General features: G+C 47.0%; 1 protein-coding gene across 1 annotated transcript; it reads left to right on the forward strand.

The window, feature by feature from the left end:
- Positions 1-1,455: 1,455 nt before the first annotated feature.
- DRD3 (dopamine receptor D3) lies at positions 1,456-18,067 on the forward strand. Its single transcript, XM_032679309.1, has 7 exons — positions 1,456-1,524; positions 7,770-8,061; positions 13,090-13,202; positions 14,407-14,549; positions 15,620-15,816; positions 16,668-17,013; positions 17,857-18,067. The coding sequence occupies exons 2-7, from the start codon at positions 7,780-7,782 to the stop codon at positions 18,051-18,053; spliced, it is 1,278 nt and encodes a 425-aa protein (XP_032535200.1). The 5' UTR covers positions 1,456-1,524; positions 7,770-7,779; the 3' UTR covers positions 18,054-18,067.

Raw genomic sequence — 18,067 nt, forward strand, 5'->3', positions numbered from 1 at the left:
TTATGATGCCAAGACCCCAACAGCCTCTCAGGATGAAGGAGGTGTGAGGGAAGAAGAGGGGCACAGGCACCACAGAAAGAGCTGATGCCATAGCAGACATTTCTAAGAAGGGATCCTATTTGCTGAGGTTTCTCAGGCTGAGGCGATGGGGAGGAATGGAAGAAGTATTGTCTTGAGAAGAGAATGTAGCTTTTAGCATTTGGTTTGGCACATAGAAACTCTGCTCCCGTTCAAATTGAACAACTGTCCCCACAACCAGTCTTGCCTCCAGCAGTGTTTTGCTCCCTTCCAGTAATGCACAGCTGTCCTATGTGGAAGTTAAAAAAACTCCACCCCCTCCCTGCCCCCAGACGTGTCTGTGGCAGGTGCTAAACCATAACCAGCCTTTCTGAGATTTTGGGCCACTTTGATAAATTACTTGACTGCTCCGGCTCCTGAAAGGCTGTGTCTCATGAGAGGGCATGGCGAGAGCCCCAGCAGCAGAGATTGTCACAGACCAAACAGGTTCATTTTCCAAGGAGCAAAAGAGGGACAGAGTAAAGACAGTCCTGCCACTCCATGGTTTCTTTGCATGAAAATGTGAACAGGTTTCCCTGAAGAGCATAATGATATTTTTGAACACCGATGCCCTTTTTCTCACATAGGTATTTTTCCTCTCTTAACTCCTGAAACTGCTCCACTCAGATGAGCCCCTTGGGCCCCTTGTGCATGGTGTAGCATGAAGCTTGTGGGGAGACACCATGAGGTGAGGTATAGCAGTGTGATCCCCTGACCCTCTCCACAGCCCTTCCTCTGTCAGGCTTCCCTGCAGAAGTCAGCCTCTTCATTTTTAAAAGCTCCATCTCCTCTCCTCACAAGCAGCGTCGATTGCCCAGTACTGGATGCAGAAGAAAACTAACTGTGGCGGGATCCATCCTTTCACTTGCACACTGCAAATCATGTGTTCTAACATGACCAAATTATAATGAAAGGAAAACAGGATCAAAACAGTAATTTTAGAGAGGAGTTTGGCAGGATGCTGGCTTTATCCGATCAGCCCGCTTTATGGAATGAAGTGCCTGAAGTCCCAGTTCTGCCTAATTAGAGAGAGCTCATCTACACCAGATTATGCCTGAGGTGAAACAGAAGAAGGACTTGGACATGAAAGTCCCAGCTTAATACCTAAGCAGTGGATGAGAAAGATTTGTTTTGCTACCACCTACCCTTGAAGTAATGTTGTTTAGTTGTATAAAATCCATTGCAGATGTGATTTGCATGACAAACATTCCCTGTGGGCTAAGCTCACATCTCTGTGTGCTGTGCAGGTTTGTGCCACCTCTTTCCAGACTGCCAGAAGAGGAAACAGGAAAGGTAAATGTTGAGCAGAAGGGAATCAATATCGGCAGGATCTGAATCTCCTGTGAATCTTATCTGACATGAGCTGTGGTAGCTTCTTCAAGGAACCTGTCCTGCTTCTACAAGGTGCTATGCATACATTATCCTGAAGCTGATTGAATTCCTTTTTGGTCACCACTGTGAAAACAGGTGAGTTTTGTAAAAAATTTAAAGCTATCTGGGCCAAATAGGCATATCCTGCTTAGATGGTATGGGTATGAACTTGAGTTTCATCCAAAGTTTGCAGGTTGTGCCAGCCAGGAAAGTTCTGTTTACTTTACAACCATCAGGCAAGGCTATTTTCATGGCAGCATAGGAAAACTCAGGTTGAGAAGGGTCCCCTGGAGGTGCCTAGCCCAGCATCCCGCTCCAAACAGGGACAGCCATGAGGTCAGATTAGAGCTTTATGCAGGTAGGTATTGAAAATCCCCCTGGCTGCAGAGTACTTTAACAATACTCACTGTCAGGAGGGCATCCTTATTTGCAAAATGAATGATGGAAGATTAATTCCACCTGAGTGGCACATTTTAGACACTGCACATCAAATACTGGCTGTAGTGACAGCAACTGAGGTGTGAAAGCACAGCAAATACCATTTGGAAACAATCCTTTAAGCTGCAGGAGCAGAGGGGATTAGCAGCCGAGCCAGAGATGACAAGGTGAAGAGTGAGGAGCTTGGGAAGCAGAAGTAGTAGAGAAGGACAAATAGGCTGGATGAAGCTACCAGAGGTTTAGGAACTGGACAGGATGCTGAGACTGTGGATAGAAACCAAAGGAAGAAACACGAGCACAGACTAGAGAGGGACATAAGGGAACAGGAGTGCACCAGCACTCACTGGACAAACTTAGTACAGAGGAATAATGGGACTGATGGGCAAGGAGGTGGGGAAAATTAAGAGAGAACACTGACATTTATCCAAGTTATTTGAAATCTTTACCAAAGAGTTTGTGGGCATACAGGACTGAAAAGAAGTAAAGAAGTTGGCATTGGAGATGGGGGCAAAGAAATAGGCTGGAGGGGACCCAGAGGGAATGGACCAGGTTTAAGAATTATGGCCTCTCTCAACTTTCTGCACATGGGGCAGAAAGCCTGTGCTGGAGCTGGAGAACCAGGATTTTGAGCAGTGAAACCTGTTGGCTCATTCTCTCATTTTGAGGTTCTCACTACTGACCTGTTTCTCTGCCATGCTCCAGTGATACCATGTTGTCACACCCAAGGCCTGCAACTTGTCCAGTGTTTAACTGGGGCAAATATACGCCACATGCTTGGTTTTGGGATAGGAGGAAGGCAAAGAGTTTATGAGAGAGACATTGCACACTGTATTAAAGAAGTTGTACTATTAAAATAATCATGGCAAATATTACAACAAGATTGCTTATGCAATTTTAATCCAACCCTACCTCTGTGTGTGGTACAATCTATTCTAAATTAAATGATCCTACGAATTATTATCTTGCTCCACAAGATCTCTGCTGCAGAGTAAACACAAAAAAGTCATTAAGTCCTTACCTTACCCCAAAGAGATTCCAGTCTCAGGAAAATAAGCGTTCATGAAGGGAGCCACCACAGGAAGAAGGTGGGGAGGGAGCACTGAGGAGAATGAGCTTCAATAGAGCAGCAACATTTCCAACTAGATTATGTTTGGACAAGAGAAGGTTTCAGGAACACCTTAGATAAGCCTTCCTGCTCTTAAAGGGGCCTACAAGGAAGACAGAGAGAGACTTTTTACAAGGGCATATAGTGACAGGACAAAGGGGAATGGCTTTAAACTGAAAGAGGGTATGTTTAGATTAGATATTAGGAAGAAATTCTTTACAGTGAGGGTAGTGAAGCACTGAAACAGATTGCCCAGAAAAGCTGTGGATATCTCATCTCTGAAAGTGCTCAAGGCTAGGCTGGAACTAGATGATCTTTAAGGTCCTTTCCAACCTAAACCAGTCTATGATTATTTTTGAGTCTGTGATTATTTTCTATAATCATAGGTCTATGATTATTTTTTTATGGAGTCAGATTAATATTAAGAAATGAGATAAAAATAATTAAAGAAAGAAACAAGTTTAACAAGAGGGAATCCACTGACACAAAATGCAAAGCAAAAGGGAAGGTTTCAGCACTGGAAGATAAAGATGTGACAGAGCAGCAGTGCTTTTGTGGTTAAAGCAGTGAATTTCCCCAGCTGCACCCCACTTATCTTAGAGGAAGGCAAGGCAATGTCTCTTTATTGATCAGTGGTTAGATGCTACATTGAACAGATAACAGCACTGTTATCTGTTGCTGTTACTATAGTGTCTTGTGGTCCCGTAGTCCTAGAGCCGATGTGAGTACCTTGCTGGCCACAATCCTTTGGGAACTGCCAATGAACAAACTGCATTTAAAAACTGCTAAAATGAAGTTAAAATGCCTCCATCTCTTTGCTAGCCCCACTGCGAGGAGCTGTGCTTACTGGCCATTCACACCCAGCCTGTGACTCGCACAGCCCTCACCAGTAAGAACAAGCATTACAGTGTGTGCTTTCCCCTGAGGTTTTAACCACACAAGTGTGGGTGTGTTGGACTCTTTTCAAGCTCACAGCTAAAAATCCTCCTGCTGGGCATGGGCAGGAGGGCTTCCCCCCTTCCTTGACTGCTCCAGGCACAGTTAGCAAATGCATTTCCCCAAAGATGAGCAGCAAAGTACAGATGACAGCAAAAGTTAACTGTATGCATATAATATAAGCACGGTAAGTGTAGTCCATGTCACACCATTTTGGATCTCCCAAGGGAACAAAGGGGTTGTAGAGCCCTTCATGGGTCATTTGGTCCAATAGCCTAGCAGCTGTATCCTCCAGCGAGGACACGTGTGAATGTGTTGACCATAGGGACTAGGCAGTGACTCATCACACTCATCCAGCGCCATCCACCTACCCGCCTTAGGGTCACAGTTAAAGTTAAAGACATTGGTGCTGATTAGTCCCCATCAAATCCTGTATGGGTACTTCCATCATGCCCAGGCAGGCTAAAGATGGCACTCTCACACCTCTCACACCTGATGGGTATGAGTGTTCCCTACAGCACTCCTCCATCCTACCACCCTTACCCACAGAGAGATTAGCTTGGATAGCGGCAGTCAGCATAGATAAACCAGGCAGCCAGAGTCCCAAGGCACACTTCTTAAGATAAGTAAATTCTTAAAGATAAACTCTGCTCTCCGCAGTAACTTCTCTTTTGCTTGCCCACCTACAAGTTAAGGTGTAGCCACCCTAACCAGTGGGTACATAAAGGGGAACAGCACTTTTTCTCCTCCCTCCTGGGGCCACAACTCCTGCATGCACAGCCCTGCAGCCGAGCATCCTGCACCCTCATGACAACCCACTGCATGCCCCACTTGCTGTGCCAGAGAGGGTGGTGGGCACAACCCCAGGAGAGAAAAGGCCCACCGGGATCACTTGTACCCCCACAGAGCTCTTCCAGTGCCCACAGTTGGAGGAGAACTGTGCCTCAGAGACTTGATCTCAGACCTCAGGGGAAGACACATCTCAGAGACAGGGGTTGCAGCTATGGTGCGGCCATGGAAGATGTGGCGTGTTGTCCCTACTGGCAGTGGTCCCTGGAGAAGGATACTTCCCAACATCACTCTCCTTTCCGATTACCTGCCCTCTTTCATCTCAAGTTTAAGGCAGTTTATTTAAAGATAGATAGATATATTATCTCCCCATTCTCAAAACCATCTTTGTTTTGATCATTTTTTTCAACTAACTGTTTTTTAACCGACAACTTTCTATCCGCTGGGGGAGGCATCTCCCCCCGCTCCGCCGCAGCCCCGGCGCCTCGGCTTCCCAGCTCCCGCTTCGCCTCCAGCCCCTCGGCAAAGCACACCGCTGCTGCGCACCCTGGCTCCAAAATTCGCCCGGACCCGTTTCGCCAGGTCCCTCTGGGAGAAGGGCAATCTCTGGGGACAGCGCGGGGTCCCGGGGCAGGGGGCGGGCGGGGAGGAGGTGGCCAGCCCGGTCCCGCCCCGCAGCTCCGCAACGGGAAGGCGGCAGGAGGGAACGGGTCGGGCCGGGAGTCAACGGGACCGGGATCGGGACGGAGCCCCGCTGGGCGGCGGCGGTGCCACGGCCCGACGGGCCGGGGGTAAGTCCTGATTGCTGCCTCCCCGCTCCCCTCTCGCCCGGTGCCGGAGGTCCCCTTTCCTGCAGCCCCTCCGCCTCCCTCTCGCCCCTCACTTCCCCCCCCGCCCCCCCGGTTTTCTCCAGCCTCCCTCGCCCCCGCCGGGCTCACGGCAGTCCGGGGTCGGGGGCAGGACGGGGAGCGGCGCCGCTGCCCCGCGGGTGCGGGAGCGGCGGGCGCGGAGCGGCACCCGCAGCTGGAGACGGACCCAAAGGCGTCTGGACCCTACGCTCGGACACCAGACCCTTCCCTGCGCTCTGTATCCGCGCTTGGACCCGCCATCCGGGACGTACACCCGGATCCCTCCGAGGCGGAGACCCATGGGAGGAACATCCCTTTTCCTCCCTTTCCTCTGTCCCTCCGCGTCCCCACGGCTGCGACTCTTGTCCCTGTCTCAGCTTGCCACCCTGTTGCCTAGGGTGGTGGGTGTCCTGCGGGTATCCAGGTACGCTGGCACTTGCCTGGTTTGATAGCACCCTGGCCCGGTGCGGAGTGAGCAGGGCTGTAGGGCTGGGGGGCAGTTCAGGGATGGACAGGGCTGGAGAGCTTGGTAGGGAAGACTGGCCCCCGGGTGAGAGTCAGAAATAGTGCTCAAGGATGTAAGGGGAAGACAGGACAGATGACCCACGGGCGAACTGTGTAATATGGTGCCTTTAGCCTTCTGGTTATATTATGCATAATGTTTTGTTTATTCCCTCTTGTGGCTTTGCTTATCAGTCAGCTGTTAAATGTAGGGTTTCTTCCAGTGCTACAGAACCAGCCTTTCCTGGCCCCTGACAATACAGAATTCCCAGAGCAGGAGCTGTGTCCTTGCAAGGGATGCAACAAAATGAGTCCTGTTTGGGGTGGCTGCAGCTCAACTGTTTTATGAACAAACAGTCCTGGACTCAGCTCATGCTACAAGAGATCCTTGTGATCCAGTGGAAGGCTTAACTTCTTTGTCAGGGGCAGGCAGAAGAAGGAGAGACGAGAGCACAAGCACTTTCAAACAAAACACACGCCATAAGAGGTATCCTGAAGGTACCACAGGACAGAGGGAAGTTCAGTTTCCATCTCATTCAACCCTTGTCCTCTCCCAGCTAAAAAGCAGCAGGGGAGAGTGGCACCAAGGGGCTGGAGCAATTTATACTTATTGCACAGCTACTCTTCCAGGAGTGTAGCTGTGTAGCAGCTATGCATCACAGATGCTGCTGTTCAAGGGGTGAGGTGAAACAGAGTAATATTTATACCGCTGATATTGCAGTGTTTTGCCCTTGCCTTTCATACCTGTCACAATGATGATGAGTTCACCAACGGGAGCAGTAGCAAAGGAAAAAAAAAATCAGATACAAGCAATTAAATGTCACAGAACAACCTTGGGACAGCAGCCTTCATATTTCTGGAAAAATTCATTCTCCTAAATCAAGAAAGGGTAGGTTCCTGAGCACGATCTTGAATCTATTGTGAGAAAAAGAAACACAGAATACCCTGCAAGCATCCTTCCATTATTTCATCCCAAACTTCAAGTTAGTTTTCTTTTCAGCACAGGAAGCACATCTTCTGGCAAGGCATGGAAAACACAGAGCACAGTATGCATGAAATGGGAGCACCAATGACAGTCAAGCTTTGGCAAGGCAGGCAGGGTCTGGGACAGAAACAACGTGCAGGAAAAGAGAAATTCTGGAGACTGTGCTGTTGGACACCTAGGGATCAAGAGGCTATGTGAGCATTGCAGGTGCAGCCTCTCTGCCAGGATGCCGAGCACTCAAGTGTGTAAAGTTATTGAAGACATTTTTTTATGAGGGAAGGGAGAGGATACTTCCCAGAAAAAAAGATACAAGGTCCAAGCTTCTGGCTAAAGCCCTAGTTTGGGTAACTGCATTGGATCTTCCTCAGCATTTCAAACTGTTACCTTTCAGACTGCACTCTTGCCCAGCTGACTTGTGCTGTGACTTTGGTGCCTCTTAAAACAGTTGCCACATCCCATACAGCTGCGTTGGTTGGTAAGAAGCACCTTTCAGGTGCACCCAGAAGGTGAATTCTTGCATTCTTCTCTTGGCTTAGATTCAGTGAAAAACAGAACAGGCCAAGCAAGTCTTTAAGCAAAGCTCTGCCCATATATGAGGAGAAAAAAATCCTCTATGATTGGCTTGAAGTAACATTCGTAAAGGAAGTATGAAACTCGTACACCACCCACAGAGGGTACTGTTCTCCACAGTTATTGTAGAGCTCTGACTTTCGGTCATCTCTCTCTTTTCTCTTTGCAGCGGCATCCCCATGGCCGTCTTCACAAGAGCCAGCAGTCATCCTAACACCACTAACCCCATCCCCTGTGGGGCAAACAACACTACAGAGCCTGACCTGCCACATTCACATGCCTACTATGCCCTCTGCTACTGCCTCTTGATTTTGGCCATCATCTTTGGGAACGTGCTAGTTTGCTTAGCTGTGCTGAGGGAACGCACCTTGCAAACCACAACAAACTATCTTGTGGTGAGCCTGGCAGTGGCAGATTTGCTGGTGGCTACTTTGGTGATGCCATGGATGGTGTACCTAGAGGTGAGTGCATCTTGGGAAAGATCAGCAGAATTTAACCACACCACTGCATGCATGATCATGTTCCTAAGAAAGTCAGTGATGAAATTTAGACTAACCCGTGTGGAGCAGTTCTGGAGCTGGCCTGCAGGATGTGTACAGATTGTGTTATATCAAATGATTAAAAAAAAAGGAATAAGTGCATATGTGTGTGTGTGAAGCCATCCCATTAGACTCTGCAATTTGATTGCAACTAAAAAATATTATTAAAAGTCAAATTTTATTAAAAGTCCAATTTTATTTCAGACTGGAATAGTCTATTAGCTCAAGGGCATTAGAATCTTTAATGAAATCACATTATGCTTTGCATTAGAAAAGATTTGGCACTTGCTCTTGCTGTGGACAGGGTGGGACTGAGGCACATCTGCAGAGCAGCCTCTGCCCCCATGCAGTGCTGTGGTCACAATTTGTGAGCACAGCAGTAGGTCTGTTCCCTAGTTGTGTTTGTAGACCCATTTAAGACTAATTTCCATCTGCAGAGCTTGGATAATCAAAGTAGCTGATATAAGAGTCATCCAAACAACAGGGAAAGAACCCATACACATCCTAAACTACCTCTCCTGGCGCTGTGCAGTGTCTCCTAGAGAACTGGGCTGTAGGATTCCAGCAAGACTAAGATTTAAAAAACAGTCCAAAAATTGTCAAAGTTGTTTCAATATTTGCTGCTGTTTGTGGTTGAGTGATGCTACTGATGAAGCAGAAATGGCATCATGTTTCAATACACTATGAGCCTGGAAATTGCCAAAAAAAAAAATCTTTGAGTCCCAAAAACCATGTACGATATCTATTCACCTACTGAACGTTTGCCAAATCAGACATTTGAGAACTGGCCATTATTTATGGAGAAGCTAAAGGTGGATGAATGCCTCTTGTGAACATTGTACTTTACACTCCATTTTTAGAGTCGTCTCTGGCCATGAAATATGTTATTTTATCAGTCATGCAGACCAGAACTGTCTCTTTCTGAGAAGTCTTTTAGGAAGGCTATGACAAAGCAGCAATAGAAATATTTTATAGCCTCAAAATCCTCATCTCCACCTAATGAAGTTTCTAGCACAAAAATGCTGTTCAGCAATGTGTCTACCAATCTTCTGGAGTCAACAGGTAGGTCTAATATACCAACACTGCTGCCCCAGTTCTTTACTGATCTCTGATGCTGTGGCTGCCGCAGCTGCTGAAGCTCACCAAGGTTTCTAAGACAGTGGCATTAGGGTATCCTGCCAGCTGAAGTTTGATGGCATTAGACACCATCATGCCTTACAGTCATTGCATAAATGCAGGAGGACATGTAGCAGCATGGCTGGGAACATCCTTCTTAGTCTTCTCGCAACATCCAGTTCTACCTCCAAAGGGGAAAAAAGTTTCAGAAGATGGTTGTCACTGAGATCCAGTCTGTTCAGAGCGTGAGAGTAACACTGTCTCCTGATCTGTGTCTCTCACACCTGAGCAGGAAGACCTGCAACTGCTCTTTGAGCTCAAGGACTGGACTATTGTCAACGGGGGGACAGACAGCCGAGTTACTGCAGCTCAGCAGTTCACCACTTGTCAGCAGTCCTGACTTCGTGCATGCTCTTCATTTCTCCCACTGTGCAAAACCATGAGCAGCCATTTCACAGCTGCTGGAGCTAAGAGCACCCCCAAGAAAAAGCTCTCCTAAACACAAAACCCTTCAGTGAGCGTGCTTAGGGGCACTGCTCCTTACATGCCAGTCATCACCTGATGCAACTTGGTTGTCTACTTTCCCATCCGTGTGCTCCTCATCGTGGCATCATCATTCATATCTGAATTGCAGAGATTCTTTTGTTTATTTTAAGAATTCAGGAAAGTGATGGATTGGCATAAGTTTTTAAAAAAATATCATTGTGCATTCATAAACTGGAAAGCTTCCTATAGAGTTGGGAAGGTAAAAATAATAACACCACAATTTTGTAGATAAAGCAGACTGGTCATCAAGAAAGATGAGGTGAGAATCTGACCTGAATAGTCTATATGGAGCTTTAGCATTTGACAGAGCCAGGATTTCATCTGGACACTGTTCCCACTTCTGCTGCATAGTCACTAAACGGTAATGAGAGATTGTATCAGCTCATCTCTCTGTGGTTTGCTCTCATCAGCTGTAAGAGAATAATATTTGACTATCCACCTCACCCAGGCAGATGTGAGGATTCATTCAGTTAATACCTGGGAAGTCCTTTGAGATTCCTGGACAAAAGGCACCAGAGGGATAAAGAACAGGTACCCCACTAGCACATGAAAACCAGAAATGCACACTAGCAAGTTCTAGCTGCTGTAACAAAGACGAGTGGAACAGAGCAATAAAAGGAAGAGCAGAAATAGAATTTTAAAAATTATGAGCTGGGCCTATAATATAAAGGCTCTTCTTCATTGTTAAATTCTGAAATAAATTCTGGGTTCACATACCCCATGGGTAAATATTAACAACTTCACTGACTTCAGCAGAGCTACTCCCCATTTTAGAAGCTATGGCTGGTGGAAGTCAGGATGGCTTTTAAGCCCAAGCATTTTGATCTGTTGAGCATCTTCTTAACACAAGCTAGTCTAGTATGCAGATGGTGGTATCTGAATGCATCATCGTGAGAGGGCTCACTTCAGAGCCATTCCCACCAGCACCTTCTTCAGTTTTAATAGTTCACATTCTTGGGTTTAGCATTTTAATGTGCTCAAGACCTTGGAAACTCCCTCAGTTAAGTGTTTGCACATCTGCTGGTCTAGCAGCAGCTCGCTTTGGTGCAAACATCTGTCACTGACTCTTGGGGAAATATTCTTTAGACTCCACAGATCCCATAGAAACTGCTTTGCTTTTTGCCTCAGACTGCAGAAATATCCTTTACTGCAAAGGCTTCCTGCATTTATTTTTTTAAATATATATTTTGAGGTGGTCAAGCAAATCTCACTGAGACTAAAGTAAAACTAAAGTAAAACCAGTGTGTGGGGGGGTTTCTTTGGAAGCTGAACCTACCTGTTAAAATCCCTAATTTCAGAGGGACAGTCTTCAGTTTGCCTGTCTTGTAGCTCACCTGACTGTGCAGAAAAGCTCAATGGGTTTGGTTTGGCTTTTTCTCCTTCACTTACTTTTTTTTTAGAAGTAAACAAAGGAGTCCCACCAGTATCTGAGAACTGGAGAGGAAAGCACAGTTCCTTTCTTCATTCTGCAAGCCAATTCCCATTTCTCTCCCTGCCTTCAGGGTCAGAAGGTCTAATGGAGGACTGCCTGGTTCAATACCTGACTTCTGAAATGTAGCAGCTGGGTCCAGCAGAGAATGCCCTAAAGACACAGCTCATGCCAGCACGTTTCTGTGCCATGTGTGGGAATGCTGCTACTATCAAAGCCATTTAAATTTCTCAGGATTATTTCTTAAACAACTCTCACAGAGTGAATTCTGTATTTATATAAGTCCTTCTCTCTGCAGGGACCTGCATCCTGTCTAGGCATCAACACTTGCTGCAGGGTTGATCCAGTACCTCAGAAGCCAAGCCTACTTGTGGCACCCTCTCCAGCCTGATCTGGGATGGGTATTTTTGAGTGGGTCTTTAAATCCTCCAATAACAGATCCTTCACAGACTTACTAAGCAACTGCCTCCACTGTCTCACTGTCCTTGTGGTCAGCAAAGTTGCCTTCATGACCAGTTTGCACCTTTCTTCCAGCTCATTCCTGTTGCCTCTTGTCCTCCCATCACACACTGCTGTGAAAAACCTAGCTGCATCTTCTTAGTAACCTGCCTCCAACTTTCTCAATAACCTCCCACTAGGCACTAGAGGGCTGTTAGCCTCCCACCCCTCCAAACCATCTCTTTTCCAGGCTGAAAAAGTCCTGTTCCCTTAGCTAGTCTTTACAGAACAAGTACTGCTCCAGCCCCTAAGGACTGTTTTGGTGGACTTCACTGGACTCACTCCTGTTTATCAATGTTTTTCCTCTACTGGGGCCTAAAAACCAGATGCAGTATTCCAGATGTTGTCTAAATGTAAGCAGAGAGACTAGGAACTAGTGCCAGTTTCTGATAGCTTCCCAGGGTCCAGCTGAAACAGCAGAATCTATGGGGTTGCAGGCTAAAATCCAGGCTCTCTCCTGAGCATGGATTTTTCTCCCTCTTTCTCTCCTACTCCCTTCCCCACTCAGCACAGTGCTGGGTTTGTTTGCAGGTGGAGGCCAGGCTGCCTCCTTGTTCATCTCCTACAAGGAGTGGGTGCTGAGACAGACCACCTTGCTCAGTCAGGCTGTCATCCCAGCCCCAAGGAGAACAGGGCCACAGGGCACTTGGAGGATATAATTTTCAACCGAAAATGTAATGTCAAGAATTTGATGGCTGGTCCAAAAAAACCACTTTTCTCCATCACAAAGATTGGCTGCAGCTGAGTTTTCACAACTTTCACAGTTCCGATTAAAAATTCAAAACAATGAGAACAACAGCTCAACATGGTAGCAAACCCAAGACCCTTTATCTGAATAGCCTATGAGTTCTCACTCAGATCTAATAATCAAAATTTAACTGAGATAAGAATCCAAATAAGGTTTTAGAGAAGCCTCGGTCTCAGGTCCCTGTTTCATACATAAATGCATAAAATTTGCAGTGCTTTTCCAGCTCACTGCCTGCAAAAGCACTCCATCAGCTGAGAAACACTTTCAGCCCTTAGATTTTCTCAGATAATCCTTAATCAAGGGATATATACAGTGATATCAAATTTAAATCAATTTATTATGCTGGGCCTTGAGGGAAGGAATAGCTCCTGTTTTTTCATCCTGCCGCCCTCTGCAAGAGCAAATGGAGTGAAATTAGGGTGAGGCTTATTTTCCATGACCTACTGTTGTGTTATATTGAGCACAAGATGGGTGCCTCAGTTTCCTTCTGCACATCGCTGTGGACATGAATTTATCTAGCTGTTAAGATACATGTAAGGAGGTGCTCTCCTCCAGGTAACTTATCAGGACTTGGTGCAGAGCAAGGCTGACAGTTTTGTGATTGCTGGTGCAGGTGACCGGAGGAGTCTGGACATTCAGCCGTATCTGTTGTGATATCTTCGTCACCATGGATGTAATGATGTGCACAGCCAGCATTTTAAACCTCTGTGCTATCAGCATCGACAGGTGAGAGACAACAACATCCAGGGGGATAGTCTGGATATGGGGGTCGACCCTGTACCCCAGTGTGGCAAGGACAAGGAAGTGGGGTGTGCACAGACAGCAGTGGTGTCTTCAGGACCACAAACCTCCCTGCAAGTCTGTTCCTGCCACTACTGCTAATAATGTGGGTCTGCCCACCATGAGCTAGAACAGGTCTGCACTGGAGGGCAGAGAGACACAAGCAACAAGACATCCCCAGTAGGTAGTCAACCACGTCCTTATGCTTTTTGAAGGCAGGAACATCCAATTCCCATTCAGTCTCAAAGAGGGTTTCTCCTTCTGGAGATCTCACTCATGAAGTTTTAATAAAGAAAATCCTGCCATACGCATAGGGAGAGGTGAAGATTATTGCTCTGTAATCTTCAGCTTTGCTCTTGTTTTCTGCATATTAAGACTGAGCCTATTTTAAGCAATGCTGAGGGTTGGGAGCCAAGACCTTGGCACACGTGGTGCTGTTAGGACCAAGGAGTGGGAGAAGGAAAAAATACTGCATGCTGTACCTTTGTAATATGTGGTTCAAGGGTAATAATGCAAGGCAGCTCTCAATGCTGGGTTGGTCTAGTGTTCTTTCATGGGCGTCTTTATCACATTTTGGCTCTGTCTGCAAGGAGCAGCCCCTAGGCTATCCTAAAGGTGAGACTCCTGGGCCTTCCAAATCCTAGCCTTGCTGAGCTGCACCCCCTGGGGCACCCTAGCAGCTGAAGGTCCTGGACACCTGCCCATGGGCAATCCACTGTCTATCAGTCAGGCTGACACCAGACAAGGCAGCTGAGACAAAGAGTTTAGTAGATTGTGGTTTCTCCAGAGAGTGTTCTTTCCCATCAGTGCACATATAACTTTAGGGGCTTGAGGGTTGTGGGTTTCTTGGGGTTTCTAGATCCATCTGGTATCCCAAACCTTGTAGCTTCACATGCTGTCAGTTCTGCAGAGAGTTTTTCTGCAGTGCTGCCAACTAACTCTGATTTCCTCTATTCCTCCCCGCAATGCCCCACTTACCATTTCTGCAAATTGCTGATTCCATCACCTGATCTGTTCTTTCTTCTTCCTTTTCTTCACCACTTTCACCATCATGTTCCCTATGTTGCTTTCATTTCTCCTCATAAAAACCTGGTCCTTTTCCGCCCTCCATTCTTACCCCTCCTCTTCCTGGAGCTGGTTTGGTCTGCAGATACACCGCAGTGGTGAAACCAGTTCAATACCAGTACAGCACTGGGCAGAGCTCCTGCAGGAGGGTGTCTGTCATGATCGTGGTAGTCTGGATGCTGGCATTTGCAGTGTCATGTCCTCTCCTCTTTGGCTTCAATACTACAGGTAGGTGATGTCCTGGACAACAGCATGCAGGGAGGGGTTGGAAATTGTGTATGGCCAGGTCATATAATGGGGGTCCTGCAGACTTGCCAAGTTACAGGAAATTTTAAGGAACTGTAAGCACACTATGAAGGGTGAGAAAAATCTCCCTGTGCTCTTGTCCATAAACTTGCCATTTGCTCAGACAGACACTGACTATTGCTCTGAGGGCAGACCTACCTGCTCTACTGCCAGATCAATGCCCATCAAGGTGTCCAGGTCTACAGATTCCCATTAAACAATCCCTTTGAGCACACAGAGCAAATCTCCAAACGTGCAGCACATACAACACACACCTTGCCGATATCAACAGGTCCAGACACACAATTTGATACAGGACACATCTCTAAACAGCAAGGGTTGCATATTAGCACTGCTTGTGAGAAACCTTCCCATCCAACTAACCGTCTGCTTCCTCAACTAATCCCTTGAGGAGAGCAAACAATTTAGCCTCCACCTTGGAAACAGGTTGGTCTTTTTCCTTTCCCTCAGATAGGGCTAGAACCTGTTCTCCCTGGAGGCAAAGGAGCAGCGGAACCTTCCCTCCCACTGAGTCACGGGCAGAAGTCCACTGCTCCCCATCCATCCTCTCTGCAGTGCTTGAGGCAAGAAGGGGATGGGAGTGGGAAGTGCTGCTAGTCCAGACCGGTGGGGGTGAAGGCACATCTCTGCTTCTAAACAGCTCAGAGCTGTCGAAGAAATAGGAAAAAGGATAAAAGGAGATAGGATCCTAGGAGAAAGGATAAAAGGAGTTAGGATCCTAGGAGAAAGGATGGGAATATACATTAGAAAAGATAACAGTTGTTGGCCAGAAAAGCAGGCAGATACATGCTGGCTAATAATGCCAGATGGCCCTATGTAGAGTTAATTTTAAGTATCAGTTAGGTGAGTGGGTAAGCCACAGCATAATCTGCAGCCCTTAGACTGCCTTTGTTCCACCTTTTGACTCGCTTTGCCAACACATCAGAGCTTCCCTGTACTAAACTGAAGCAGCTCAGCCACTCCTCTCTCTCTCTCTCTCTTCTCCTCCCCAGGGGATCCTAGTGTCTGTTCCATATCCAACCCTAGTTTCATCATCTACTCCTCTTTGGTGTCCTTCTACCTCCCCTTCATGGTGACCCTGCTGCTCTATGTCCGGATTTATCTCGTGCTAAGACAAAGGCAAAAGAAGAGAACCCTCACCCGGCAGGGCAGCCACAGCGCCAGCACCAAACCGTGCCATGCACACAAAGTAAGATCCACATGAACGCAGTAGGAGCTGTCAAAAAAGACAGGGAATGCACCATCTCTTCTCCTCAAAGGGTCAAAACACAGAACAGAAAGCATAAGGGCATGACATGTTTTCATCCCATCCCTTGCTCATACACTATGATATTTGAGATGCAGAAGCTGCAGTTAAATCCATTTCAGCCCTCTAGAAAGAGGATACTCCTTATGTATCTCTGCCATCTAGAACTGGCAACTAGAAAAGAGCATAGCCTACTTCAGTATTTCTTCAGAGCAGGGCTTTCTCAGCCATGCATAAGTCTGGCTAATTTCTTCATTTATTGATTTTAATGTCTTCACTTATTGATTTTCGCTCTATGAAGCTTCATTTTCAGGACTTCACAGGCTTTAACCTACATTATTAAAACAGAAAACCCTCTTCATCTGACAGACGTAAGAGGTCAAGATGCTCATGGTGCATTTGTTCCACTGACCTTTCTAGATGAAATATCTGCAACCATGGGAACCAGCACAACAGTTCGAAAGGAATTGCTGGTCACACATATCCACTCCTTTTACCCATTTTCGCACAGTGGAGCTACATTAAAAGGGTGGGGATACTGAGGGGAGCAGGGCCAACACAAAAATACAGATGAAAGGTTAGCAAGCAGGTGTTTCTGCTCTTATTGCTTTTATGTTTCTCCTTGGTGGGATGGAGGCAGTGCTCATTCACCCCTCAGGTCAGTCCAGAGGATATAGTGCAAACCTAAGAGACAAGTGGGGCTAAGGATGACTCCTACAACTTTCTTCATCATCCTTTGTCCCATTGAACAGTTTGGATGGTTTCCAGTTCCTCTGTGGCATCCTCTTTTGCAGGAACACATGGAGAGAAAAGCTTTGCCAAATGGATGCCAAGGCACCTTTCCCCCCTGTCTCCCACTCAAATGCACAGGCCAGGAGATGTCTACCAAAAGGAAGTTGCTGACTGTCTTCAGCCTGCAGCGGTACCGGAGCTTCTGCCATGAGGCATCCCTCACCAAGACACCAGGGACTACACAAAACAGCAGGCAGGAAGAGAGGAGAATGTGTACAAAACCAGGAGTGGAGGTACAGAGGCTCAGCAATGGCAAAACCATCAGCTCTTTGAAGCTGGCACAGCAGCAGCCCCGACTGATCCAGCTCCGGGAGAGAAAGGCTACACAGATGCTAGCGATTGTCCTGGGTGAGTGAGAGCCACTCTGCCTAGTGGCATGCAAAGGGTGATGGCTTGGGACTTCCTGGAGCACAGAAGCTCCTAATATAGTAGTGAGATTTAAAAAAATGCAAGCCAAGCCCAGGCTTCAGCTGTCACTGCTCCACAAACTCAAGAGAGAGAGTGGTGGGACATCTAGGGATCTAGAGCACTGCTCACAGATGTTGAAAACCAAGTATGTTAGTGTATTATTTGCCATGTTTTGTTAGCCTTGTGTTTTAAATCAATGGCCAACAAGCTCTGCTAGAGGGAGCAACAGCAAACACCTTTGCTTTTCCTTTTCCTTTATTTTGCAATTATGAAGCTGGAACAATCCTAAGTTTCCATACATGCAGAAGCTCTTGGGCTCAATTCCAGGAGTGAAAACTGAGGCAAGGAGCTGCAGAGGAACCAGTTCATACAGCTGGATTGAGAAGCCAGCAGACTGGTGCCCCAGTCATCTGCTGTGGTCACCAGACTCACTGTTTCCCCTCATTAACTCAGTAGTAGCAGGGAAATAACTCGGCCCTAATTGTAACGGATTAAAGCAGCTGAGGCATCAGTCTTTCCCTCAAAGTGGTGGCCACTTGCTTTGGTCTGTCACCAGGCCACTTCTGAAGCCCCATCTATCCACTCACAAAGCTGGTCCCAAGAGCCCAAGCTTTTGCCAAGTCCCTCTGTGTCAGGAATAAATGTTGCCTTCAGTGTTTGTGAAATACAGACACATGCATGGAAGTAGTAAGCGGATGGAGGGTGAGGGCACAAGTGCAGGCCCTTTTCCAAGTAGTTACTCCCCTGAACTCATGATTGTTTTCTTCCTCTCTCTAAACCCAGGCACATTCATAGTTTGCTGGCTGCCCTTCTTCTTGATTCACATCCTCAATGCCCACTGCCCATCCTGCCATGTGCCTCCAAGGCTTTACAGTGCCAGCACTTGGCTTGGCTACGTCAACAGTGCCCTCAACCCCATCATCTACACAACCTTCAACACTGACTTCCGCAAAGCCTTCCTCAAGATCCTGTGCTGCTGACTGCAGGGCCGGCA

The sequence above is a fragment of the Chiroxiphia lanceolata genome, chromosome 2, assembly GCF_009829145.1.
Source record: "Chiroxiphia lanceolata isolate bChiLan1 chromosome 2, bChiLan1.pri, whole genome shotgun sequence".
In the NCBI taxonomy this organism is placed as follows: Eukaryota; Metazoa; Chordata; class Aves; order Passeriformes; family Pipridae; genus Chiroxiphia; species Chiroxiphia lanceolata.